The sequence below is a fragment of the Phoca vitulina genome, unplaced genomic scaffold, assembly GCF_004348235.1.
Source record: "Phoca vitulina isolate PV1807 unplaced genomic scaffold, GSC_HSeal_1.0 scaffold65, whole genome shotgun sequence".
Taxonomy (NCBI): domain Eukaryota; kingdom Metazoa; phylum Chordata; class Mammalia; order Carnivora; family Phocidae; genus Phoca; species Phoca vitulina.
In genome coordinates this window covers 4,157,953-4,167,752 of record NW_022589768.1, presented here as the reverse complement: position 1 = coordinate 4,167,752, position 9,800 = coordinate 4,157,953, and the positions used below count along the sequence as shown (strand labels likewise).

The window sequence follows — 9,800 nt, the reverse complement described above, 5'->3', positions numbered from 1 at the left end:
CAGCCCTCTCCCCACTCCCCACCGGGGACCCAGCAACAGCGACCTCGGTCCAGGAGTCGCCACTACCCACCTAGCCCGCCACTGACTCGCATCCGCGGGCGCATCCGTGCAGCGACGGCGCGTCCCGCCGTGATATGCGGTTGCGTGGGGGCGGGACTTCCTCCCCACGCCCGGAAACCGGAAGGCTCTTCCACCGGAAGGAGAGAGGAGGAGTCGCCGCGCTCAGACGCGGGAGGGCTGGTTTCGTCTGTGGTGTAGAGTGAGGCTGCTGTCTGGCCACCGGCGGGGCGGGCGACGACGGCGTCCTAGTAGGCAGGCTGGCTGGTGTGTCGGGTTTCGGGGAGTATACCGGGGAGCCGGCGTAGAGGTGAGGGGTCGACGTATCTGTCGCGGGGTCTCGTTCCTAACTCGTGCTCAGCTTTCTCGTCTAAAAAAACCCAGCTCGGTGGTTCACGGAGCTGTGGTGGGGATGTGTGTGGAAGGGAGAAATACACGCCCAGAGTCAGGTTTAAGGGAAAATAACGCTGTAGGTGAATTTCACGTCAGTGGTGGCCTGTGTCCCTTAAGGGATGTGACGCGAGGGCCTGTACGGAACCAGACGGTTTGAATCGGTGACTCCTGCCTGAGGCAGCAGCACCTGTTGCATTCATTTGAAAACATAAACGCACGGCCGGTCATTTTTAAGCTTCCCCAATCCGCCGGGAACGTCATTTGGTGTCGGAGGAGGAACTGGGTCATCGCCCCTTGGTTCAGTTTAAATTGAAGCATAGAGGGACGCCTGGGTGGCTCAGTTGTTAAGCGTCTGCCTTCGGCTCGGGTCATGGTCCCAGGGTCCTGGGATCGAGCCCCGCATCGGGCTCCCTGCTCAGCGGGAAGCCTGCTTCTCCCTCTCCCTCTCCCCCTGCTTGTGTTCCTCTCTCGCTGTGTCTCTCTCTGTCAAATAAATAAATAAAATCTTTAAAAAAAATAAAAATAAAAATAAATTGAAGCATAGAGGAGGCAGGCTGAAAGTCACCTACGTCATCAGTGACAGAGCCAGGACTAGGAGCGAGAGTTCTTCATTTCCAGCCTAGCATCCTGTCCTCCACATCTTAACTGTTTTTTTTGGGTTGCTAAGCCGTCTTTTTCAGGGAGTGAGGACGGTGGGGATGCACGTTTAGGTGCAGTATGAATCCAACAAAGGCAAAGTCAGTATGTGTCAGGAGTTAGAACTGTGTCATTTATTTACGTTTTATTTTCTAAAAGATTTATTTATTTATTTTAGAGGGTGCAGAGGGAGAGAGAAAAATCTCAAGCAGACTCCCCACGGAGCCGGACAAGGGGCTTGATCTCATGACCCTGAGATCATGACTTGAGCCGAAATCAAGAGTCAGAGGCTCAACCGACTCAGCCACCCAGGCACTCCCATTTATTTACATTTTAGATGCTGTGTAGATGGAGAGGAGTCCGACACGTCCCTCCTGTCATTTCCTATTCAGCATTGTATGTGTAGTAACAAAAGGAAGATGGAACTTGGAGGACCTGTTGCATACCTTTGCACAGAGAGGCCTGAGTTTCACAGGTATGTGCTCACCCTGCAAGACCTACAGCTATTGTCAGAGTTCTCACCGTGAACACTTGCTGTCACAGCCTGTGGAAATGTTTACCTAGAACGCTGTCTGAATCAAACCAGCCACAGTGAACTTGTAAGCTCACAAGTCCAGGTGAGATGCTGTCGGGTACCCTGCAGTCAGACCTCAGCTGTCTTAGGGAACACTGCATTTGGTACTCATGCTGTTTAAATGTACTGCGCGCTGTCTCTGTCATCTCTCTCATATTTGTAAATGGAAATGTCTTGTCAGAAAGTGCGTAAGCCTTAGAGGTCTACAGAACAACTTGTACATTAGCAAGTATTGAAAAACATAGATGAACTCTTACTACTGAGAGACTCATTCAGCTAGATTTTCATTGTGGGGAAGCAATGAATGCTCTGTATTAAGAACTTTCAAACTTTTTGGCCTGAGGACCCTCCTATAAAATTATTGAGGATTCCAAAGAGCTTTTGTTTATGTGGGATATATATATAAAATCAGTATTTTTAGTGTTAGAGGTTAAAACAGAAATGTTTTAAACACAAGAATATACAAGCATACACTCTGTTGTCAGTGATGAATGTCCTCACATGGTGTAGCCTCTGGTTTAACTCTGCTCTGTACGTTCATGGAATAAGAGTGAAAAGGGCAAGTAATGTCTCAGTGTTATTATGAAAGTAGTTTTGACCTGACCCTCTGAAAGGGTCTCAGGGGCCCCCACAAGAGCCACACCCTGAGAACAACTGCTCTGTGCAAATGTTCCAAAGAAACTTGAGATGATACAGACATGATTGCTGTTGCAAGTGACGGTGACATGAGCATTACCTTAAAAATGCAGTAATGAGCACAGTCTTTTATTTCCAGGACACGTATAATTCCAGGCACAAGGAACACATTTTCCATTTCGTTTTCCTTTCCTCCTGTTGATTTGTATAGCACTTCAGACAGCGGTTCAGACTAACTCCTAGAGAGTCCAGGCTAAGGAGAGAAGACCACCTGTTGAGTGGATCTGGACACGGACAGGCTGTAGGCAGTTTCTGTTCCCCTCACTTCCCTGGCCATTTAACCCTTGCTCACCTTCTCCACCAGCCACCACAGCAGGTTACAGTCTGCATCCCCCTTCTCTCACTTCCAGAACTCGAGACTTTTCAGTGGATTAGTAACTGCACAGAAACGTACCCACTACTGAATTCATAATGATTACATAAGTAGGTAATCCGTGTTTAAAATGCCTTTTACTGGGTGCCTGGGCGGCTCAGATGGTTAAGCATCTGCCTTCGGCTCAGGTCATGATCCCGGGGTCCTGGGATCGAGCCCCGCATCGGGCTCCCTGCTCGGCGGGAAGCCTGCTTCTCCCTCTCCCACTCCCCCTGCTTGTGTTCCCTCTCTCGCTGTGTCTCTGTCAAATAAATAAAATTAAAAAAAAAAATAAATAAATAAATAAAATGCCTTTTACTTTACAGAAATCCTTGGTAGACAGTTATGTGTGGTTATTTTGGGGAGATTGGCTTGAGATTCTTTGAAGGGCTGGGAACATAGTTTTCCAATGTAAAGATTTTTATTTATTTACTTTTGGAGAGAGAGAGAGCCCAGGGGGAGAGGGAGAAGCAGACTCACCACTGAGCAGGGAGCCCGACATGGGGCTCGATCCCACAACCTGGAAATCATGACCTGAGCCCTTAACCGACTGAGCCACCCAGGCGTCCCCAGAGTTTTCCAATTTAAAATAATGAAACCTAGGATCTGAAAATTCCATCAACTTTTTAGGAAAGGATGAGATTTCAAGAATAAGAGGTGCCTCCATATATGTAGGATTTTCACCCTATGATATATAAGTTTGGCTACAATTTTGGGGGGATGAGGAAGTCTCTCCCATAAAATGATTTTTAAGACACTTGACATTTGAGGAGGTACCACCTGTGGTCTTTATATGTCCCTGGGGTGGTTGTTAACTTTACAGCATGTCATTTCTCCATGAAAGCAGAGTCGTGGTGTGGTGTGCTATCAGGTCAGGCTCTGTCAGGGCCTTCACTTCCACTCATCAGCCTCCAAACATACAAACCGGATTGATGTTTCAGAGCATTTAAAATAAGGGCTCTCTTAAGAATAGTCAAAACTTCAATAAATATTAAATGTGAGTGTTAGAGATCTCTGGCAGTGATGGGAAGGAGGCATTCTAAACATCTTCCTCACACGTCAGATTCTGGTAAGCCCCCTCCCACTCCTTCCAGGTCAGAAGGGGCTCTCACTAATGGGATTAGGTGGTAGATCCTTCAGGTGTATTGGGACAGCAGAAAGGCTAAGAATCACACTCTATTTTTTATCTCCCTCTCTTCACCCAACACACATAATTTAAAAGTGCTTTGCTTTCTGATGAAGAGATTTAATTTGGAAGACAATTTGACGTCCCTTACCTCTTTTCAGGTAAATGAGCTCTTCGAAAGCAGACTGCCGTTGCTTCCGTGTTCTGATCATTCAGAGATGAGGACATACAGTTCCTGCCTCTGGTTTGCATACAGCCAAGAGGTGCAGACGCAGGTCAACAGTTGCTGTGTGCCACTCAAAAAGAGGTGAGTGTGTGGCACCGAACTCAGCCTGGGAGAGGGAGGTATTAGGAAGTGCTTCCAGGAAGTGACCTTTGAGCTACACAGGCATTAGGTGGACAAGAAAGGGTAGGTCCATTCCAGGTGCCTAGGGATCTGCAGCTTGTTTATCAAGTATCTTCTACCTTTCTTCAGAGGTCTGTCCTTACGCGCTTCTCTTGTTTTCCTTCTCTCTTCCTGTCCGTTTCCCCCTTCATTGGGTGGGTGTTTGGGATATAAAAGAAGTCAGAGGGTAGGAAACTTTCTGAGTGGCAGAATAAGATGACAGGTTTACCAAGAAGCAGTGTATGGACTCTGGAAATCCATCTCTAAAAACTAAGTTCCTGCTTTGTTAAAATGCATAGCTGGGAAACCTCAGTTTTGTTGATTGAGTGCTTTCCTAGCGAATGGATTATATTCTTGTCTCCAGTCCCATCTTCTCGAATTTAAGGGCATCTCTTAAGCCATCTAGGCCCAGGAATGGGCATGGGGGAGACAGCAAAATTAGAATCCAAGTTCCTACTACAAAAGCATTTTTATTGGCTCTGTGCACATGACTGCATGTTGTTTGAGCTGCATGCTGTGTCGTTGAATTGTCATAGTTCAAATCAGTGATAGTTTAATTCCACCAGGATTTGAGTAAGGTGAAAATAGAGCAGAAAAACCTGATACTGTCCAAGTCTGGGAGAATGAAGAAAAGGCAATCAATCAGTGGGTGGGGCTTAATTTTTTCCTGGGGTGGGGGTAGCAGAAAACAAGCAGGGAAGTAGTAGGACATGATCTGTGTGACAAGAAATAGCACCTGTGCCGTAACTACTCTAAAATGATTACTGCCTTGGGGCATCGTGCCCAGCTCATTGTCCTGCGCCTTCTAGGAGACTTGCTGACTGGCGGGAGTCTTCTTCCCAAATCACTGACTCTCATTTTGCATTTAGATTCCTTAACTATTGATCGCGGTGAAGAAAAATCTCTGAAAACTCGAGTAATCAATTACCTAACAGTGCTCAGTTACCATTCCTTTCGTGTCTTGACACCCTGGAGGACAGTGCTTCAAAAGCTGGACTTGGTCTTCTGGAGACTAAGAAAACAGAGTCCTTGAAGTCAAGCCGACTCTGCTGTTAGCCTCCTAAAGGAAAAGGTAGATAGAACAGGTCTTGTTTGCAAAATAAATTCAAGACCTACTTATCTACCAACAGCAAGTACACACTTCGAGTCGTCTTACCGTGGAAAATAGGAACAGTAAATTAAGAGATTAGAAAGGGTGGGAGAAGGTAGTGGACCCACGAACCTCTTACTGTACTAACTGGTAGGAAGGTGGCTAGAAATTGGAGAAGTTGTTTAGGAAAGTGGAAGACAGGACCTCCTGTGGTGCAGCCTTCAGGGGGTCCAGCAAGCCTTCTGGGAGCTGAGCCTCCTTGGGCGGAGACCAGCACAGTCTCAGTTACAGAATGCCATGGCAGAGTGACTTGTGACTTGTGCTGCGGGCAGCTACCAAGGTGTGAGCCGTGTGAGCTTCTGCTTCTGACAAATACTGGAGGACGGGAAGTAGTGAGGAAAAGGCCTCGGTGCCCATGTCATCGCTCTGCTTGATACCACCAAGCACGTGCTTCTGAAATATTTTACTGAATGTGTATAAGTGATTGCATATCATTGTCTGAACCAGCAGGAAGTCATTTATTAAACATACACGTTTCCAAATAAAAGGCAGTTTAATTTTACCAGAAACCAATGTCATCTTATATCCCAAGTCTCTCACCAACTTTCTAGTCCCATTTCAGGGTGCCTTCACATCGGGCTATTCTGAATTACTAAGCCCATGTTAGTTTACACAAAGATTCTGTGGTTATTTTACATATTCTCACTCCCCTTTGTTGAGGGAAGCCAGAGCTTATGTTAATAACTTGCTCAAGGGTTACACAGTGAGACAGGTGAAGCTGGGAAGAGAACAGACTGACATGTTTTGTTTTAACTGCACCGAGTCAGGGATTGTGGCTACAATCGTCTGACTTTTTAAAAATCTTTTTCTTTGTTTTGTTTTTTAACAGATTTATCAGCAGGTTGCAGGTGAACATGGCCTTGAGGTAAATCCTGCCCCTTGTTGAAATTTAGTTTCAGCAGACTATTCATGATATTTTAGGAACTGGAATATTTTAGAGAAAAAAAATGTTTGGTTCTGGTCTAGACTTATTTTTTCTTCTTGTAGAAGAAACATGTTTAAACAAAAGTTCTTTATGCTGAGTAATTGTGATGCTTTAAGTTGGTCTTCTGCTTTAAGTGGATTTTAAATGTCAATGGTCAATGCCAATTCTAGATGTTTTTTTCTTGTTCAAATAAAAATTTCACTCAAACCTTACAGGTGTCGAGTTTTTATCATTTTATCCATGTTCGTATTGCATGTGAAATATTCCATAAAACCTGTTAGAATCCGGAATTCAGACTTGCCTTATCTGTGATGCCCTACTTCCCACCTGGCAGTTTCTGTCTCAGTAGCTGAACAGTGTTGAATACACGCATGTGTCTATTTTGTCTATAACGTGAGCCCTCTCTGTGCTCACACTGGCTGTACCTTCCTTATTTCAGGCTAGTGATCCAGGTTGGCAGAGCAGGTGTGCGCACGCGTGCGTGCATGTGTGTGTTTGTGTGTATGTAAGGAGCTGGAAGACTGTCAAGGTGAGTTGTTAATTCAGGAATCTGAGCTGCTGTTCATACCAACAGGCAGAGTTTGGAGACAGAGGAGGTGTTCCTCGTGTGAGACTTTGAGTGTGCTGGAAAACAAGTCGCGGAGCTTTCAGTTCACCCAAAACCTTAAGTGAGGAGATGAGGAGCATGTCTGCTTAGAGGCATCCACAGGGCAGAATACTAAGTTGTCTCTGAGGATTGCTTCACAGATAGAGTCATTTACTCTGCATCTTGCATCTTAACTTACAGGCTGGAAGATGCTGTGTGCAGAGTTTTAAGAGACAACCAGACACCTGGGCTGGAGAACCGAGAATGCAGCTGGTGGGGCCGGGTCCTGTGGTCGCAGGACGGGCAAGAGCATCCAGGCAGGAAGTCCCAGAGTGGCTGGTGGGGAGACCACTTCGCCCACCAGTGCTCAGCTTGGGGCTTGGTGGGCTGGTGTCTTCTCTTCAGAAACCGCGGTGCATTTGCTGCGCGCCCTACACTGTTGTGCACTCTCGCGTTCGTCGTTAAATCTCCCAGTCCTATGAAATGGGTACTGTTTTTTCTTTGTTTAAGGGAAACAGCTCTTGAAATAGTGGGACTTTTCTAGGGTTGACGGCAAAGCAGTTACAGAGTAGCGATCAAGCGTAGGTCTGATTTCAAATCTGGTTCTCTTTATGGGACAGTTCTAGGATCAGCTGCCACTAAGTCTGTTTCTTCCTGGTTTATTCCTACCCCCCCCCATGCAGTGAAAGCACCACACTGATGGGGAGTCTGCTGTGTAACCCGAAGCATGCAGCGGTGCAGAGGGCTCCATTTCCCCAGTCTTGCCATCAAGCTGCAGGGGCCCTTCTGGGCCTTCATACCGCCTCCCCTCCACGCTGTCTGCATCTCCTGGCCGCGCGTCCTTTGCTGCGTTGTGAAAGAGCCCCGCCGTCCGTGACCCCGAGAGCAGGGAGAGCCCAGGAGCAGTGGTGGGATGAAGAAGATACTAATTTATTCTATATGTGCTGTGTACCACCTGTTCGTTACGTGTCAGCCCTTAGCGGCTGGATGATGAACAAGACAGACACCATCCCTGCCCTCACGGAATTAGGCGTGGGAACGGGGTGTCACCGAGTGCTCAGCGGGAGACCCCCTCATCACAGTGCCGATAACTGCTGGGAAAACAGGAGAGGGCAAGGCCCGTGGCTTCCCTGCTTCTCTTTGTGGACGGCCCCTCGCCTTCTCAGGTCTGTTCTGGCCGCTGGCGACACGTCACTTAGCATCCCTTCCTTTCCCCTGCCCCTCAGTCCGAGCTCTGCAGGCCTTGGAGATTCAGATACTTTGCCTATAAACCAATAGACCAGTACAGTCTGACCACTTGAAGGACCTCTGAGTTCACGTTGGCCGAGCCCTCCCGTGACAGCCGGGCCTGGTAATGACTAACCTAAGGTCACACGGGCGGCAGTGCGCAGGACTAGACTCCAGGTCCGGTGAAACGAGCGTCAGCACGCCAGGCGGCCAGAGGAGAGCGTGAGCCGGAACTGTGCCGGGTGCGTGGTGCTTGAACGCCCAGCCCCGCCGGCTGAGAGGTGAGTGGCTCACAGGGGTGGGTACGGCAGAGAGACAGGAAGCCGGGCATCGGAATGCTCTAATAGAAAGTGACGTGCTTTGGCATTGCAGTGCCATTCCGTATCTTCAGACAGCCAGGCTTTTCCAAAGAAAAACAGGGATGCACAAATCCGTGGAGCTGACAGCTGAACGTGTAAAGGTGCTGAGAAATGTCCACATTGAAAAATGACAATTTTGAATTTTCATAGTCTAACAGAACACCAATCTTCCTTGGGGACACTGTTATTCTTATATCTGGAGTCGTCTTGTTGTGCAGGAACTCATACTTATGCCTGAAAATTAAATGTGGATATAACAAAGCTTCAGAAATTCTGTAGATGGGTTATTTTCAGAACATCTCCTATTCATTTTATTCAAATACTCCTATGATGGTGTTATTTTTTTTAATTAACTACCAAAACAGGCCATTTCCCAAATTATATGTCTCTTTTCTAAAATTTGTCCTAAGAGACATATTTTTAAACTCCGTTTGTTTTTGAGCAATCTCTTAACCTAAAAAACTTACATACAGTAATATAAACTATTGCATCAAAATTTGTGTAGAAATAGATGTTTTAAAACTTTGGATTTAAGGATCAGCCGTATAAAGCCTCTGATTACAAAGACATTGGAAACAGGCAGCCTCATGATGTTTCATGTAATAAAACGGGCCCTTTGGGAGAGTCTGTGCACAGGTCCTCAGGCACAATTCTCAAACCTTCAGCCTTAGCAGGGCCACTGGGGGCCTGTCACGTTCGCTGCAGTGTAAGCCCAGCACCCTCTCGCCATGCTCTGTAGCTTGTGTGCTTTGAAAAATGGCTGGAACCGAAACCAGCCACAGGGACTTCCTCCCCCTGCTGCCCAGACATTCGCAGAGCTCAGTGCCAACACGCTGGTCCGCGCACCCGGGAGGAGCACTTGGAATAGTCTCCGAGTGTGAAAGCAAGCCGGCCCGTCTCGCCTCATCTTCCCCTCAGCTCCTTTTCTTAGCTAAGCAGCCACCAGAAACTTCCCTTCCCTCTACCTTCCTCCCACCACAGCAGAGGCAAGACTAAAGCAAGAAACGTGAGTCAGCTAGGATACCCAACCCTCACCCTCCACTCCTACCTCTGTCTCTCGCTCACACATCTTTCCAAGATGGGACTGCATGAAACTGCTCTAGCCCTGGTTCCTGGCTTCCGGCCTGCCTTCTTCATGCTGTCTCATGTTCCCATGCTCTTCTGTCTCCTGACCTCCCCCAGACCCCTACTCTTCCTCTATTGTCCTCCTCTTTCTCTGCCCTTCGTTTTTACCTTTCTAGGAGAGGACAGTGATTTTTAGCCTTACTTCAGGCAGAATCCAAAGAAACCATCTGGCTCCGTGCCTAGTATTTCTTGTATTCCTCCAACTGGGT

General features: G+C 47.4%; 1 protein-coding gene, 1 long non-coding RNA gene and 1 other non-coding gene across 3 annotated transcripts in view; 2 read left to right on the top strand and 1 right to left on the bottom strand.

Moving 5' to 3' along the window:
• Nucleotides 1-218: 218 nt before the first annotated feature.
• LOC116624181 lies at nucleotides 219-7,074 on the top strand. Its single transcript, XR_004297847.1, has 4 exons — nucleotides 219-367; nucleotides 1,424-1,561; nucleotides 3,996-4,141; nucleotides 6,199-7,074. It is a non-coding gene; the product is annotated as an uncharacterized LOC116624181 (long non-coding RNA).
• On the top strand, nucleotides 5,225-5,351 carry LOC116624330. The gene has a single exon (XR_004297873.1).
• A 9-nt stretch (nucleotides 7,075-7,083) lies between the features above and the next one.
• FSD2 (fibronectin type III and SPRY domain containing 2) overlaps nucleotides 7,084-9,800 on the bottom strand; it is a 44,212-nt gene continuing 41,495 nt past the window's right edge. Inside the window, exon 13 of the mRNA XM_032391848.1 lies at nucleotides 7,084-8,700. Within this exon, the coding sequence (XP_032247739.1) occupies nucleotides 8,448-8,700 (253 nt within the window). The 3' untranslated portion in view covers nucleotides 7,084-8,447. The remainder of the gene's footprint in view (nucleotides 8,701-9,800) is intronic.